We start from the raw sequence: 18,242 nt of genomic DNA, 5'->3' as shown, positions 1-18,242 counted from the left end.
ATCCCGCGCGTTGTACCAAGTTACCAAGTACCTACTATATAAAGGCGAAATACTGTGTGCCCTATTCTGGGTTTCTGTTTTTTGGAGGTATGGCTCTCTAAATAGAGAGTTCAACAACCCTTGATGGGACTGTCCACTGCTTTTATGTTTCAATTAAGTCTCTGGAGAAATTCGCAAAGAAAACAGACAAAAATGCGTTACCCTGTGTTTCGCGGTGGGTAGAGGAATCATTGAGGGGAAATGAGAATATTGCATGGACGAAAACGGCGATTTTTTTTTATTTTTATCAGTAACGTGCATCCAAAACAATTAAATTCATTCAACGAAGGCATGGAACTTTGCCCAATTGAGTGCAGTTACGCAAAAACGTAAACGCCAATTTTCTCCTACGAATACGGTTGTGTCACTTTTCGGTAGTGAATTCTACTACAACTACAACTGAGTGCAGTAGGGGGAAGTCCTCTATGGCCGGACACCTGGATTTCTCAAAAACAAAGATTGATAAAAAAATTTCGGAAAGCATGGAACAATAGTAAAAATTGCAAGGTTTCATGCTGTCTCAAATATTGCTTTAAAAAGTAAACAAATGAGAACTGTCAAACAAAGAAAATGAAGAAAATTTCATAAAAGTGCATTTTTGAACGTTGAGTCATCTTTAGATTTTTCTGCGTTAACTTCTAACTTTTAACTCTTTTACGATGCTTTTAAACAGTAGGCAGTTTAATGACGTATTTGTTAAGATGTAAAGACAGTCATACCTTTACGTGTAAAAAACTAAAGATTGTGAAATGGTAGTAGATGATAAATTGTGAAACTAAGCCTAATTTGGGACCATTTTCTGTTTTTGTTTTGTTTTCATGACTTTTAGAAACGATTTACAACGATTCTAAGCTTGATTTGGAATAATTTTTTCGGCCTTTTCTGGTCTTCAAAACCGATTTAAAACGTCTCTAAGCTTGATTCGGGTTTATTTTGCCTTTTCGAGCCATTAGACACGAAAAATTGTAAGCCCAATTTGGGATCTTTTTTGGCTTTCCTGGTTTTTAAAATCGGTTTAAAGCAATTCTTACTTTCGTGATCATTTTTTGCATTATCTGGCGTTCGTTAGAAGGTTAGAGCGATTCTAAGCTCAATTTGAGGTATTTTATGTTTTCTAAACATTATCTTTGGTTCTTTTTCGTACTTTTCAAGGCTTTAGAAATAGTTGTGACCGATTTTAAGCACCATTTGGAATCATGTTTTGCCTTTTCTGGTCTTTAAAAGCAGTTTAGAGCGATTCTAAGCTCAGTTTAGGACTTGTTTTGGCATTTTCTGACTTTCAGAAGCTGTTTAGATCGATTCTAAGTTGGGTTCATTTTGCCTTTTCTGGCCTTTATAAACAGTTTAGAGCGATTCTCAGCTCCACTTGGAAGCATTTTTCTGCATTTTCTGGTCTTTAAAACCGGTTTGGCAGATTTCTGACATACTTTTGGACCATTTTCTACCATTTATGGCCCTTAGAAGCGATTTAGAATTATTCCAAAATCATTATTTTTAATCGTTTTTTGCCTCTTCTAGTCGTTTAAAACAGTTTAGAACGATTCTAAGCTTAATTTGGCATATTTGTTGTTTCTTTTCTGGCCTATGGAAGCGGGCTGCAATGATGCTAACTTAACTTGAGATTATATTTTGCCTTTTCTGGCCATCAGAAGCAGTTTAGAGTTATTCTAAGCGCAATTCAGAATAATTTTTGCTTTTTGTGACCTCTAGAAGCAGTTTAGAGCGATTCTAAATTCAGTCTGGCTCAAGCTTCAGGCTAAATTTGGGATCAATTTTTGCTTTCTCTAGACTTTTGAAGCAGTTTAGTACAATTTTAAGCTTAATCTGGGATCCCTTTGTACCTTTTTTGGGTTTTAGCCATCCTTATACAGTGGTAACCCGATTTTGTCAAGTTTTTGACCCGATTTTGTCACGTTTTTTACCCGATTTTGTCACGCTTTTGATTTATCAAAAGCTTAGTTTGAAAATCATTTTCAAACATGTCAATTGTGTTAAAACACTGTGAAAAAAACTGTGTTCAACAAGTTGATTATCGTGGAGTTTCCACACAAAAGTTGTTTCATATCTCCATAACTATAATAGCTAGAAGGTACTCTTTGGCAAAGTTCTTTGTAATAATCTTCTCAAAAATTTTGTAGAACATTGTTTTGCTCTATCTCTTACTGCTTGAAAAATAAACTTTCTATCTTACTTTTAGGAGGGTTAATCAAAGAATCGTTCGAACCATAAGAAAGATCTTTTTACGCTGTAAAATTTCTCTGAACTTAGTAGACCAGTATAATCAACCATTTCAGCGCAATTAAAAAACGCGTGTTTTCATACCTTTGGAACCTGTGCTGTGAAAAGGTGACAAATGTCCACAGAGAGGTAGAAGGAAGAACGAAATGTCCTAAAAGTGATCAGAATGAAATATATGTAGTTCGTTCTAAGTTATCTGCAAAAAAATAAAAATTTAAAAAATACCCGATTTTGTCACTGTCCCGTTTTTTGTCACTCCTAAATTCATCATGGGGGTGACAAAATCGGGTCATTACTGTATTATTTTGAGATCAATTTTTGCTTTTTTGACCAGTTTAGAGCGATACTAACCCAAGTAACAATTTGGGTTTTATTATACTCTTATTATGGCATTTATGTCCAAAATTGGTCTTAAAGACCACCATAAGAGTACAATAAAACACACATTGTTGCTTGGGAAGCTCAGTCTGGAATCTATTTTTGCGTTTTCTGGCCTTCAGAAGCATGTTAGCACAATTCTTATTTCAATTTGGAATTATTATTGCCTATTATAGTTTTTATAGGCGGTTTAGATAGATTTTAACTTAATTTTAGATCGTTTATTTCTGTCCTTAGATGAAATTTAGAGCAATTTTATGCCTAACCTGCGATTCTGTTTCTACCTTTTCTGACCTTTAGAAGCAATTTAGAGCAATTCTAAGCTCAATTTGGGAGCAATTTTTGCCTTTGCTGGTCTTCAGAAGTGGTTTAAAACGATTTTAACGCAGGACCTCTTTTTGTCATTTTTTTACCTTTAGTTTAAACAATTCGAAACCTCAATTAAGGATCATTTCTTGCCTTTTGTGTGCCTCAGAAGTGATTTAGAGTGACTCTAAACTTAATTTTAGTTATTCTTCCGTTTCTGCCCTTTAGAAGCAGTTAAGAGCAATTCTTAGCTATAATCGGGATCATCTTTTGTTGTTCCCAATTTTCAGAGGCGGCTTAGAGCGCTTTTGAGCTCAATGTGAGGCCATTTTCTGGCCTTTCCAAACATTTTAGGGTATTCTAAGTTCAATTTGGGGTAATATTTTGCCTCTCTTGATCATCAGAAACGACTCTAGCGTATCACTTTTGCTTGGAATAATTCTGATTTAATTTGTGACAATTTTTTTCCTTTTTGGGTCTTTAAGAGATTAGTAGTTTAGAGCAATTCTAAGCTCAATTTTCCAGTTTATTTTACATCTTTTTGTCTTTAGAAACACTTTGTAGCGGTTCTCAGCTCAATTTGGGATATTTGTTCGCCTTTGTTGGCATTTAAAATCGGTTTAGGAGATTTCCGATGCCATTTCGGCGACCATTTTGTGCTATTCAAGGCCTTTAGAAGCGGTTTGGATAATTCTAACCCCAATGTGGAAAATTATTTTTATGTCTGTCGCAGTCTTCAAAAGCGGTTTAGAGCAAGTCTAACAAATTTGGCCATTTTTTGTCTTTTTTGGCCTCCAGAAGCAGGGGTGACATTGCGATTCCTGTTTGGAGTGATTTTGGTTCGTTTCAACCACGTTAAATGAATGGGCGAAAGGAACCAAAATCACTCGAAACGAAAATCGCAATGTCACCCCAGTTTAGAACGATTCAAAACTCAATTTGAGATCATTTGTGGCCTATTCTGATCCATAAAAGTTGTTTAGAATGATTCTATCTTAATTTGGTATCTTTTTCTTGGCTTTTTTAATCTTTGGATCTATGGAGTGGTTTTTGCTCAATTGGGGATATTTATTTTGCTTTTTCTGGCCTTTACAAGCAGTTTAGAACGATTACAAATTCAATTTGGTATCAGTTTTTTACCTTTGCTAGCCTTTAAAAGCAGATTACAACGATTCTAAGCTAAATTTGGGATATTTTTTCGCCTTTTATAGCCCCAAGAAGCAATTTAGAGTAATTTTATTCTCAATTTGGGATTATTTTTTGTCTTTGCAGATTTTCACAAGCGGTCTAGAGAGTTTCTAGTCTCAATTTGAGATCTCTTTTTCGCGTTTTCAACCTTTAGAATCAGATTAGAACATTTCTAATCTAAAGATTTCTAAAGAAATAATATACAATAATTCTAAGCTAAACTTGAAGTATTTTTTCACCTTTTCTATCATTTACAAGCGGTTTAGAGTAAGTTTAATCTCAATTTGGCATCATTTTTTGCCTTTGTTGGTCTTCAGAAGTGGCTTAGAGCAATTCTTAACTTAATTTAGGATAACTTCTTGTCTTTTGTGACCTTTAGAGGTGGTTTAGAATGATTCTACACAAAATTTAAGTTTTTTGCCTTTTCCGCCTTTTAGAAGCAGGCTTAGCTCAATTTGGGATCATTGTTTTGCTTTTGCTGATCTTCAGAGGCGGCTTAGAGCGCTTCTGAGCTGAACTTTTTAACCATTTCAAACATTTTAGAGTATTCTAAGCTCAATTTGAGATAATATTTTGCCTTTCTTGATCATCAGAAACGACTCTAACATATCATTTTTGCTTGGAAGAATTCTGATTTAATTTGTGACAATTTTTTCCTTTTCGGGTCTTTAACCTTTCGTTACTCGCGCCAACTTCGATTTATAGGCGTGCTAAAACCTAACAGAATTCACTCGAATACTAATGCCACTTGGTGAAAAACTTATGAAACCTTTTTTACCGTTTAAAAGACCTTGGTCTGCTGATCAACTTTGCTGAAAACAGTAATTTTCTTTATTGCTGCAATCCCGAGATATGCCGAGTGGTACAAAATACAACAACACGAGTAACGGAGAGTTAAGAATTTAATAGTTTTAGAACAACTCTAAGCTCTATTTCGGAATTTATTCTGCGTTTTCTAACTTTTACAAGCAGTTTATAGCAAGTCTCAGCTCAATTTGGGATCTTTGCTCGCCTTTTCTGGCCTGAATAAGCGGTTTAGGAAGTTCCGATACTACCATAGGAACCATTTTGTGCTATTTATGGCCTTTAGAACCGATTTTGAATGATTCTTAAGTTAATTTGGGATCATTTTTTATCTTTTCTAATCTTCAAAAGCGGTTTAGAGTGATTCCAACTTTATATAACCCTTTATATGGCCTTTAAAAATGGGTTTGAGCGATTCTAAACTCATTTGGGATCATTTTTGGCATATTCTCACCTTAAATAGTTGTTTAGAACGATTCGATCTCAATGTGGAATCTTTTTTTTTTGGCTTTTCTAACCATTGGAGCTTAAAGTCATTCTTTGCTCAATTTTGGATGTTTATGTTGCCTTTTCTTGCATTTAAAAAACAGTTTAGAACGATTCCAAGCTCAATTTCTTATCAGTTTTTTACCTTTACTAGCCTTTGAAAGCAGATTACAACGATTCTAAGCTAAATTTGGGATATTTTTTCGCCTTTTATAGCCCTAAGAAGCAGTTTAGAACAATTTTATTCTCAATTTGGGATTATTTTTTGTCATTACAGATTTTCAGAAGCGGTCTAGAGTTTTTACTCTCAATTTGAGACTTTTTTTCGCGTTTTTAACCTTTAGAATCAGATTAGAACATTTCTGAAATCAATTTAGGATTATTTATTACCTTTTGTATGCTTCAGAAGTAGTTTAGAGCAATTCTAAACATAATTTGAGTTTTTTCCTTTCTGCCCTTTAGAAGCAGTTTAGCAGTATGATTCGTGCATGAGATGAATGTTATAAAAGCTCATGATAAAGATCGTTTGTCATATTATCGTAAAAGCAGCCGACGACACCGCAAACCCCCGAACCACAACGACTGCATATTAATCAGCTCATATTTGCACAAGTATATTTTGTCTTACATATAAAATCTTTGCAGCCCGATCTTGTCGATAACGATGCCAGTCAATAACCGTGCCTCAGATGCGTTTTGGTGCAAAGTGTGCTACGACAATACAAACCATTCGTAATAATAACATTTGCGATGAGAAAAAAAAGTCTACGAATGTTTTTTGATGGTATGATTTTTTTTATCAGCTGCGAATACGTTAGTTACGAATAGTTTTACGAATATTTTTGTGAAAAAAGAACGAAATTATGTTCTCAGTGCAATGCGAATACGGCAAACAGGCTTACCTCTCTCTGACATATTTCTTGTACATCGATGATGCAGTTTAAAAGTTATGACTAAAAATGATAACATACCACTAAATTCCAATATAAAATAATAGCAAGTATTACATGAAGAGGATGCAATGGTAATACGAAAGTAATGCAGGTGTTAGTATTTATTGTCACAAACGTTTGGAGCAATCCCATTCGCTTTTGCAGACAGTGTACAATAAACTAAACGCCTTTTGTACAACCTGTTCCAATGTTTGCTCCCAATAGTTAGCACAGATAAAGCAACATTTCATGATACAAAACAATTCATCGCATCGTTAAAAGTTACTTCCATACTGAATCGGTGTCAATTACTCAAGCAGCTTTTTTAATAAATCGAGCTTGAAAGTTGAACTAGTTCCCCGGACCCAAGATGGGTGGTGGTACATGCATACACTAATCACCTTCGAAACAAAAGCAGTTCTCATAAAAGCAACAAACAAAGCGCGATACACGTACAAGCAGAAGTGAGTAGTAAATTTTAATTACTTTCATGCAGTTCCGCGCCGAGTTCTCTACACCCTCGGTCCGGCCCCGATCGCGCGACTTCCTGCTGCAAACATAAAAAATAAACCCTATGCGGAGTTTTCAAGTTTTGAACCTTTAATTTATGCACAGCTGAGCCACAGTCGAGGTGTGCGAGACACCCAAAAGCAAGCACTCACACATCTGTGTCTGTGATCTGTCACAAGCAAACAGGCACTTTTGATTCGTGGAAAAAGTAACACAAAAACGGTGTAATTGGATACCGATAGTATCGGATCGTCACTTTTTTGTTTGTCCCATCCGATTCCATTCCCCAGCATAGCATTGTTGTCAATTGTCATTGCTATTTGGAAAGCATGTCTACTTATACTGTACTGTGGTAGGTACTGTCTGTGCGAGTGTGTGGCATTTTCGATAGAGCATCATCGGTCAATTTCGTGGAATCGAACCACGGTTTGACACTAATTTGACAATGCATGTCTCATCGTCGAAAATCGTTTCGATTCTATGATTGGCGTTGCCCGATCAGGCTTGCTAAATTTGTAGGTAGGTACAGACTGACTGGGAAGAGAAAGTTTATTTTTAATGAGTGTTGGCACAAGGTGACCAAATTCGGGAGGGTGGCATGGTAGTACGACGCAAAGGTGAGGAGGGCAGTTCGGTATTCCACTTTTGTTTACAATTAATTTTAGGAGCGTCGGATCACTGAATGGATCAATGACTTGTTCTAGCGCAGTACGTAGGGGTGTGGAAGAACAAGACTACGACTACTGGAGGTGGAACTCGTACTCATTGTGTGTTGATTTGATTTGAGATAACTTCTCATGTCGGCGAAGGAAGCGCAGTATGGAAAATAAATATTAAAATTTTAGATCCTTGTGGGTAGATTATGGGCCGAACGATGTGGTGTCTCGTGTGGTGGGTTTTTGGAACTTGTTTTGCTGGTGGTGCTTTTATTTTACTAAAATACGAGTCTTTTGAGAAGCGCCCGGTGGTGATCTCATCATTGCTATTTGCAGTGGAGGGAGAATACAGTGAGAAGACATGAATTGTAAGCAGTCAGCCAGTCACCAAGTTTTGATTGTGACATGGCGACATGGTTTAAGTCTCTCCTAGAGACGAACATGTATAACGGGTAGCTCATTAAACCAGCATCATATTATTGGAGGTCAACCAGGAGCCCCCACTTAAAATGCCGAATATAATAAGCCGTTCTAGACGAGTCTAAAACACGATAACTCTGTTTTAATAGTTGCTCATTTTTATTGGCTTACTGTACAATTCAAGCCAGTTTCAAGCTTCGATGGTCACTACATGAGTACATACATATGTTGTTTTGAATGGTTCAACGGAGCCCACCAGCAGCACCAAACCAGTTTCAGGCCAGCTCAGGTGAGCTGAATCATCTGTCCAGAATAAACATGCACTCGATTCTGCTTCTGCCTTAAACTGTCAGCAAACGATCCACGCTTGCAAGGTTAAATTGCATGCAAGCCCGTTTGCCGTTACGCAAACATTTATTTACGTACGCACGAATGATGATGCAAATCGGGTCGTCCAGTGAGCCTGATTAATACACAAAGGGTTAATTTACCTCTTAATTGGTGTAGAAACATAAAAGCGGCAACAGTTCATGAGGACACAACGCGTACACGCCACGCCAGGATGGCGATGATGATTTGATTACGATCGTTTGCTATCCATCCATCGGTGACGTGCCCGGTCCGAGTTGAGCTTCGTGGCCTTACCGTTACCGTTTGGCCACCGCTACATCACACGCTCTTTGCACGACGATGCAAACGCATTAAAAACAGCAATGACATCATCACTATCAGTGTCGATGGTTATTCTCGATCGGAGTTTTATTTTATTATTCCACTTCTCTGTGGGGCCTAATGAGTTATAACGACTGTTTTATGTGGGTATCTTTGTACATATATGTAATCGTATCGCGCGAGCTTGAAAGGAAAGCTTTCAAGGCGTCGCTTTATTTTCATTTTTATTGTGCACTTGTTGCAGCTCGCCTCTTTTTTGGCATTTTATCAAAACTACCTATTACTTAACACCATTTTACGCGCGGAGGCTTTCTGTTCGCCCAAATGGGTGGGGAGTTGTGTCCAAAAATGAGATCACTATCAACAATGGGTGGTCATCAATAGAGCCGCCACCACCGACCGGTTGGCGGTTGGCGTCGGTCGGTGTGTGGCATGAAAGTGAAGTGAGTGCGAAAAGCACCCTCCGTGAAGACACAGAAAGCACCGTTCAACTAAAGTGTGTATGATGCAAGGTAACGACCGTTGCAGAAATCATGATTGCATGATTGCTAGGTTGTGAGCAGTAGTAGGTAATTACCCACATCCGAGAAAATTTTCAGGAAAAATCCATTGCAGAATTTTCACGTTTTCAGCAACGTCTTCGGCGGCTTAAAATTCAATCGTAAACGAACATACTAAGGGGCTAGTTTTCAACTAAGAGAGTTGATTATACCTTCGATCTGTATCTTTGAATGGGATACTGTTGATCAGCAAATGAGTTGTTAATGCCGAGTTACGACATGGCAATAAACAATTTACATTCGACCGACTAGCCGTCGGCTTCAGACGAAGCTCCTCGTTCGGACAACTTAAGTAACCGCTCATCGTACGTACCCCTGTATTAACTGAAATGTGATTCATAATGTAGTGAAGTCCACGTATAAGGAGAAGAGACCCTTGTCTGTGTATTTTGCAACCTGCACAACCTGTGTCAGACCGTTCGTCGTTGCATTGCAACTGCTCCATTACTGCAATCCTGAAGCAGGTCGTTGCAAGGTCATTCATTATTTACCACTGTTTTCGTTTTTCGTTCGTTCCGTTGCTTTAGCTAACATTAAGACTCCCTTGATTGTTCAGCAGCACGGAGAGAGGGTGAGCAACCCACTCCCAAGTCCTCCTGCCCTCTAAAAGGTAACTTATTTTTATTACGTTAATGCTCTCCGCAAACGGTTTGGAATTCGCTTCGACGACGGTTAAAAACGCAAACCAGTTTTGCAGGTTTCGCGCGGTAACCATTTGTATGTTATTACGGTTCACACCCGCGCGCCCTTTCCATAGAGCTTCGCTACGGGAGCCGACGACGACGATCCAACTCAACCGTCAATGCCGGCCGGGGATGGGTCGGGTGGCTAGCGGAGAGACCATCTTCGCACCCGACCACGACGACGACGACGACGAAACTAACTCACTCGGGAACGAAAAGGAACAGACATTCTAAGACGTGACTCGATTTTCGAGGAATAAGCCAAGAATTCCTCCGTCCATCCGTCTGTCTATATGGTATCGTCCCGTCGCATCCGCTCACAGTTTGTGTTGGATGAACGTTCGCTGCCGCCGCCGCCACCGTGATGGTTTCATTCATGGCATGGAAAAGCTATTTTCAATGTCGTTTACTTTTCGAGTGGGGTCCCATTTCTGAACGAGTTCTGAAGTTCTCGGCTTCTTCAATGTGAGTGGATGGAGGATGAAAGACGTGCTGATGAAGTTGGAATAATTTCATTATGAAGCATTTTCTATTTAAACATCAAGACGTACTTTTGAACGCAACAGTATTCTATTTAGCTGTACTATAAACTTTGTTATTCTATAATAAACGATGAGAATTTTAGTCCTGTCATATGTTGGTTTAAAAAATTAGAAATTTTGTTCACTTATTCTGCATATCTTGCAAGAAAATGTCAGATTTAACTTTGTAGGGAAAGATCCTAGAGATTTGCAATCTTCTACAAAAACGTGTATTTTGAGTCCTTCAATAATCGCCTAGAACCATATATTCCTGTAAAATGTAACCAACATAAGCTAAGTATGAAAAACTTATTTTTAAAGAATTTCCAAGGAAAATGCTCTATAGCTCTGCACTCGATAGGAATAGAAAGGTTATTTCTTTAGCAAAGTTGTTTACCTTCATATTTTCCGTAACTTTGCCGAAGAAACCATGTGTCTATCTACTAACACAAAAAAATGGACGTGCATCGAGCCTTTAGCGAACGCGAAGCACATAAAACTCTTATTTGGGTGGTTGGGGACAATCGGAACCCATACAAGTTTATAGTACTCGACTTAAGTTTTAAGATGAAGCGCTGATTTCATAAATCCGCTTGCCCAATTTTACCCCATGGGCTCGTGAAGCTATGAAAATTTAAAGCCTAATTATGAGATAACTCAACAAACAAAGGTACAAGAGATTTGCGGTCTTCTGCAAAAACGTGTATTTTGCGAGCTTCGATAATTGCCTAGAACATTGTATAATTGTAACATGCAACTAACAAAAGCTAAGTATGAAAAACTAATTTTTAAAGAAGTTTTAAAGAATTTGCCCTATAGTTCAGCACTCAATAGAGATAGAAATTTTATTTCTTCAGTAAAGTTGCTTGATTTTACAATATTTACAACTTTACCGAAGAAACTATGTCTAGATTTCCTAACAGAAAAAAGTTATTTTTTTATTTTCATTATAGTAAGCGCTGTTGAACTTTGGACAGTTTTAGATTAAGGGGGATATTCATACGAACAAAAGTGCTGAAGACCATAAATGGTCAAATGAAAGCAAAAGACACTAGGAAAAAAGTTCCGCTTTCCGCCCTTTTGGACCACTGTGCAGCTGTCCGTGGGACTAGCGGAACACTGGAATACAGATTTGGCATTACTTTGTCTTTTCGTCTTCATCTTACGCCCTCGATTCTACACGCGGGTTGAAGTGCAAGCCCTCGCCTGCGATCGGTATCAGCTACTCGAGCGCAATACCGAGCGAGAGCGAGGACCGTAGTTGTTTGCTAAATACACACTAACAAAATCTCGTCGCAGTGCACGTATAAATATGAGCGAAAGTTCGAAAGAGATGCTCATCCCGGCTTGTTCGTTAGAACGAGTACGAATATGTGAGAAAATTAGACCACACGAGTGTGGGCTTCGCAACACTGCTGTCACAGAAAAACTTTCTTAACACAATTTTTTGAAATATTGAGCAAATTTGCTGATATTTTCGTAGAAGTCAGTGTCATTTTGAACTTGTTTGCTTTGGAGTCTAAATAAGTGTTGAACAACATATAGAGGTGAAATATAAACAGGACAAAAATAGCGCAAATCTAATACAAAAATGACAGGAGAATTATTAAAAAACGGTATACAGTAATACCTCAATTTACTTTATTTTTATTTTCGTTACGTTATATCGAAGCAATAACGAAATTTATTTCTATTCGAACGAAATTGATTGCAAATGAAAGGGGCCTTTTTTTTGCCTTTCAAATCATAAACTTTCAATTTTTATGATGATTTATCTTATAGTTTAAAGCATACATTAAGAAATGCGTAGAAGCAAAAAGAGTGCAAAGATTTTGTTATTTGAAATTTTAAAATCTAAATCTTTCGTTACTCACGCCAACTTCGATTTATAGGCATGCTAAAACCTAACAGACTTCACACGAATACTAATGCCACTTGGTGAAAACGTTATGAAACTTTTTTCGCCGTTTTAAAGATCATGGTCTGCGGATTAACTTTGCTGAAAACAGTAATTTACTTTATTGCTGGAGTCCCGAGATATACCGAGATAAAATTAACGGTTCACGGGCGTTGTACAAAATATAACAGCGCGAGTAACGGAGGGTAAACAACAGAACTGTATCATAACTTACACAATTTTAAAATTAAAAATGATTTTCGCACAATAGGAATGCTAGGTCACACCATAATGAAAGTTAATTCAGTTCTTTTTATTGAATTAAAAAAAGTACTGTATATCGAGGTAAAAGTTATCTTATATCGAGTTACGTTATAACGAAGTTGCATTGATTCGAGGTTGCTTTATATCGAGGTATTACTGTACTACATAAAAGTGACTCGAAATAATATAAGTGATAACATAAGATCAACACGTCTTGTGCAGATGACACGAATGACACAAACCAAACTGTTAAAGCGACTAAATAACACGAAAATGATACAATAATCTATATTTATATGACAAAGTGATAAAGTGATGAAAACTACGCTAATAATTAAATTATTACCAACATCAGCAACACAAAAATGATACAGATGATAAACAGATATAAAAGAATACAAGAAATATTCATATATAATTTGCGAAATAAACATCTATAAAAAAAAGAGGTACTAAAATGACACAGAAATGTTACAAAAAGATACGAATATAATACAAAAATAACCCATAAATAACACAAAACGACAAAACATACAAAAATGATACACAATGACGCAGAAATGACATAAAAGCTATACAAAAATAACCAATTTAATATAAAAGAAACACACAAAATATCACTAAATTATGCAATGGTGGTCTAAAAATGTTACAACCGGCTTGGCAAGCTCTTTTTGCTTCGATCTGGCTTTTTTTTGGTTACTACACCTCAACCAAGCAGTTTTTGGAAAAATGATGGATGGAACATTCATAGGATTAGTTATTATCTACAATATTGCTGAAGTAAGCATTGCTATGTCTTTTGTATTTATGACGCTCTGATGCTGCTACGCTCTTGGTGGTCAAAAAAAGCAGTCTTTTTGCTAGCAACGGCATTGCTGCAACCCTACAGCGGTGTCAATACTAAAGATAACACTTCTACTTTCTTCAGCAATATTGTAGACAATTACTAGCTCTACAAATGTCCGATACACCTCTTTTTTCAAGTTCTGCTTGGCTGAGGTGCAGTAATTAAAAGAGCAAAATTGAAGCGGAAAGAGCATCCGAAGCCTGTGTTACAGATGGAAAAGAGATATAATAAGTTGACAAATACAGTAATGTTCCGATTTTGTTAGCCCCATGTTGAACTTTGGGTTGACAAAATGGGGAAACTGACAAAATCGGGAAATTTTTACAAAGTTGTACAAATAGTAAAAATACACAACATTGCTGAATATAGTCTACCTCTATCTTTGCTTGTTTAGGAGCTATAGTACTTTTACTAAAAAAATACCCTAATTTTGACTCCGAATTACTCGCGAAAAGGTATCATTTTATTCAAAAACTCTCCCCAGAGAATCAGAATAGTTTCAAGCAGGCTGAAAAATTTTATAAATCGTGTTTAAAAGCACAAAAGTCAAACAAAATTTATAGGCTGACAAAATCGGGATAAAAAGCTGATAAAATCGGGGGTAGACAAAATCGGGAGCTTGCAAATCGGAATATTAATGTATTCATAAATGGTATAAAATTACTTTAAGTGATGCAAAAAGGTTGACAAATAAAACTGAAGAGATACAAAAATGGCGCGTAAATTAAACAGAAATGTTACTAAAAGATATGATCAAGTTACAAAGATCACACAAAAATGTTTAAAAAATACTATACACATAAGATACAAAAAAGTAATGGTACACAAATGAAGCAATATATAGAAAGGCACAAAAATAATACAAAAACAGATATAAAGTGATAGAAAAATCATTATAAAATTATTCAAAATGACACCGTAATGACAAAAAACAGCAAAATATTAACCTAATTAAAACAAAAATATCCAACATGTCGCAAAAATGATGCAATAATGACACAAAAATAACGCAAAAATGATCCAGATGACAAACAGATATAAAATGGATGCAAAAATATTAACAAATAACATAAAAAGAATGCTGTCAATACCACGAAAAATATGCAAAAGCTGGTACAAAAATAACAAATATTTAGAAAGTATAATAAATTATGAAGATACAAAAAAATACACAAAAAATCGTAAAGCAGCCAGACCGGATATGATTTTGTCCGCCCTGTTTGGGAAATTGAGAAATTGTGGAGAAAGCAGAGGCCGAAACGGTTACACTTTTTCTATACATTTACCAACATGCAAGGCCATGTCAGCCTCTTAACCAATACCATCGCCCGAACACGTAGGGTTTATTCCTAATTCCCGCCGTAGTGAGTAAAGTCATTCTAATTTTCATCATTTGTTAGATGGATTCAATGAATACTCCAAAAGTTCTTGTGCTGATTTGACTAAAACACACTTACCTTGCGCTCCGTGAACTTTAAAATCACTGAAAATCGATAATTAAAGCATATTATTGAAATTACGCAACTGACTTTATTTCTTAAATTCGTCGTACCGTTTTAAAATCCGTCCATCAAAATTTTTCATCGTCCGAACTAAAAATCGCAACAATGTTTACGAAGCTATCGCGCATGTATTTGTGTAGGACGGCATGACAAATGTTATTCTGCAAAATTGCTGCAGGTCAGGCAAGTTTTCCTGGCTGTAGAATAACGACAATGCCTTGCGTGAGTTATTTTCATTTATGAATGACGGAAATTGAAACGATTAGTCGACATTTTCTTCTTCGTCGCACGAAAAAATGTAGGAAATTTGGCTGGTAGGACTTCTTTAATGATAAAAAGCATATTAATAGATCTCAGCTCACTTTGATTGATCGCGTATGATAGACAACAAACTAAAATATTAGGGAAGAACTAGTTTTGCATTGTGTGTCATAAAAATGCTGATATTTCGTGAAAATTTGTGTTGGTTAGGACGGGAATAGGCAATTACGACGAAGTAGCAACATACCCCAAATTTACAAAAGCGAAAAAATCAATTTTCTCTTGATCAAGCACACGTTTGTGTGCAGTCGTACTGATAATGATGATAAAAAAGCTTAAAAGAAGAAGAACTAGCCTCTGTTGCTCCGTTGCGTTCGAACATGTTTTGTTCCGAATTGCAACCATTAAAAATTGATACATAGTTGTCAGACCGTCAGTACTATTTTTCTTGCGCATGCTGTAAAATTGAGAAATCGTGGAAAGAATGACTCCAGATATTTGAAATAAATCTTCGAAAGTGACAAAAAACTAATTTACTCTTCACCAAGGCCTTTGTTTACTTGAAGCTGAAGTGACAATGATGTCTGTGCTAGAAAAACACTTATTTTGCATAGCAAATGTACTTTAAATGACAAAAATAAGTCATGCCCCGCATTTACAAATTAATACTTTTATTTATTGAAGTGGATGTGTAGAAGATTTTCCGCTCGATTGGTGCAAGAATGTTGAGAATCGATCAGGAAATCACTGAGTTATTAGCGCTCAAAACCTAACGACATCTTGTAACGCTCCCAGCTTTAGATTTGTTGGAATGATTCCTACCTCCCAGTAAGACGTAATCCAATATAAAAAAGATTTCGGTTCTAAATGTTTCACTTACCTCGACATTTTTGCCTCCCACCTTCTTCATCCACACTGAATGGGAATGCAGGTAGTGGGTTCGCCCGTCGGGAAAGTCAATCATTTACATCGCCGACAGTGAGTGTTCGTTCGTTCGGCGCAAAACCACCGTGACCGCCTTCTTCGTTGTTGTTTTGCGTGTTACTTATGCAGCAGCAGCAAGTGCAAAACTTCCGTCATTTATGGTGGAAAAGGCACATGCAGCAGCACAAGCCAGCGCGCCGCATACACGGACAGGCAGACGTACGGACGGACGGAGCGCATCAACTGCAGCAAACGAACGAACACCGCATAAACTCCTCTTCCGCTGCTAGCAGCGCAGCGCATATTGCTAGTATAACTGCCGCGAAATAACATGAATGCGAGACTGACAGAATGGCGAAGCTTGAAAACCATTTAAAAAGTTGTTTTCGTGACCGACTTTTGTATGACTTCCCTGTTCGGAATATATGAAACGTTTGACCTTTGCCGACGGTTTATCTGATTTTCACGCCCCCCCCCCCCTTTCCTACTCAGCCGCCTCCGATTTCACTGACACACTGACGTAAAATAGCGCACGTGGAAAGATTGCCCTGCCCGTACAGTGCAGAATCGGGTGAACTTATACGGTCTTAGCGTAAATATAACCCATGTTCAAACTGTTATTATTCGTAGCACGCAAAATGATCGCAAGCAGCGCCTTCTAGCAGAGTGGAAGCCTGCCAGCCAGCCAGCCAGCCAATCTATATTCCACACAACCATCGAAACAACCAGTGATTTCAAGTGTCCTTCCAACCGGTACCGGTTTTCCACCCCTTTCCGGGGGGTAAAATATGTACGAAGTGGCAACCCTTGCGGGCAACAAACTAGACACAGCGTACGCTATCAAAAGCTTATCGAGCATAATGGGTCAGATTTCGAGTAGCACAGCGGCGACCAACAGCGGACACCACCACCAGGGAGGAACGGTCGTCAGCCGGCATGGGAAGAAAATCTACCATCGCCATTCGTCGGTTCAGCCGGCACTGGCGAACATCAAACTGTTGAAGAAGGAAAGTTCTTTCAACGCCAAGGATTACCACATCAAGGATCCACTGTACAAAGCACGGACCGAAAGTAGAAACATCGACCAACTGTTGCAGGTAGCGAACGGACAAAGTCCTACAGCACCGCCTGGAAGTACAACGACGACCCTGAGCAACGACCTGAATCTCAGCCGGGATGGAACGATCAAAGACTCTGGTACCGTGTTCAGTTCAACGAGCAGCAAGGAGTTCTTCAAATCGGGCGAAGCCTACCATAAGACTGATGTATGTTACTACAAAACGCTGGACAATGGTTACCACAAATTACCTTCCGATTCGTACCATAAAATGACCGAAGGGTGCTACGTCAAGCTGCCGGATGGTAGCTTTCGAAGACTAGACGATAAGATTAACTCCCTCGATGCCAACGCCATCCTAGGCGGCGACAAATCGGACCATACTGCGGCCACGGCCGTCGGTCGTAACGACGACTCCGCCGTTCAGTATCGGATCAAAAATCCGATGATGAAGTTTCTCAAGCGTTCCAAATCCCACACACCCGCCACCATCGCACAGCTGCAGAAGGAGAAGGAGAAGAATCGCCTCAGTACAATCCAAACGCCGGTCGCCATGGACGCTGGACGTCCACCGGTTTCCCACCAGCAACAGCAGCAGGTTCTGCCGTCGCACCAGTCCCAGCAGCAACATCTTTCAAATCCGTCGCATCAGCAGCAGCAACAGGGCGACCAACAGACCACCAAATCGCAACATTCCAGTGCGCAATCCCACCACCATCAACATCAGCAGCAGCAGCAGCAGCAATCGCAACAACACACTGCACCGCATCATCCGCCGCATGCGCAGCCGAACCAGAATCGCCGTGTCATGGTGACCATGATTGACGGTGGACTGCCGGTTGTGGCTAAGAGCAAACCCATCCACGATAAGCCAAAAAGTGCCAAAGCTCGAGTCCAGGATGCCGGTCGAGATAAGGTAATTGATTATTCGGTTTTGATAGCGATTTCAGATTTGCTACTTTTTATAGTTCCAGCGTTTTACGAGAATGGATCGAATGGGGTAATAATAATGGCGTAAACAAGCGACTGTCAATTCAGTTATTTAAAAAACACGAGAAAGTATTCGATAATAACGCCATTCTATTATTTAATCC

At 38.2% G+C, this 18,242-nt stretch overlaps 1 protein-coding gene across 6 annotated transcripts in view; it reads left to right on the top strand.

The window, feature by feature from the left end:
- Positions 1–18,242, top strand: part of LOC128734359 (serine/threonine-protein kinase MARK2-like) — a 144,645-nt gene that overhangs the window by 43,304 nt on the left and 83,099 nt on the right. For all 6 annotated transcript variants that reach the window (XM_053828523.1, XM_053828522.1, XM_053828521.1 and 3 more), the window contains exon 2: positions 16,722–18,064. In XM_053828523.1, the coding sequence (XP_053684498.1) occupies positions 16,880–18,064 (1,185 nt within the window). In that variant the 5' untranslated portion in view covers positions 16,722–16,879. The remainder of the gene's footprint in view (positions 1–16,721; positions 18,065–18,242) is intronic.

This window comes from Sabethes cyaneus, chromosome 2, assembly GCF_943734655.1.
Source record: "Sabethes cyaneus chromosome 2, idSabCyanKW18_F2, whole genome shotgun sequence".
In the NCBI taxonomy this organism is placed as follows: Eukaryota; Metazoa; Arthropoda; class Insecta; order Diptera; family Culicidae; genus Sabethes; species Sabethes cyaneus.
This window is presented reverse-complemented; position numbering and strand designations above follow the sequence as displayed.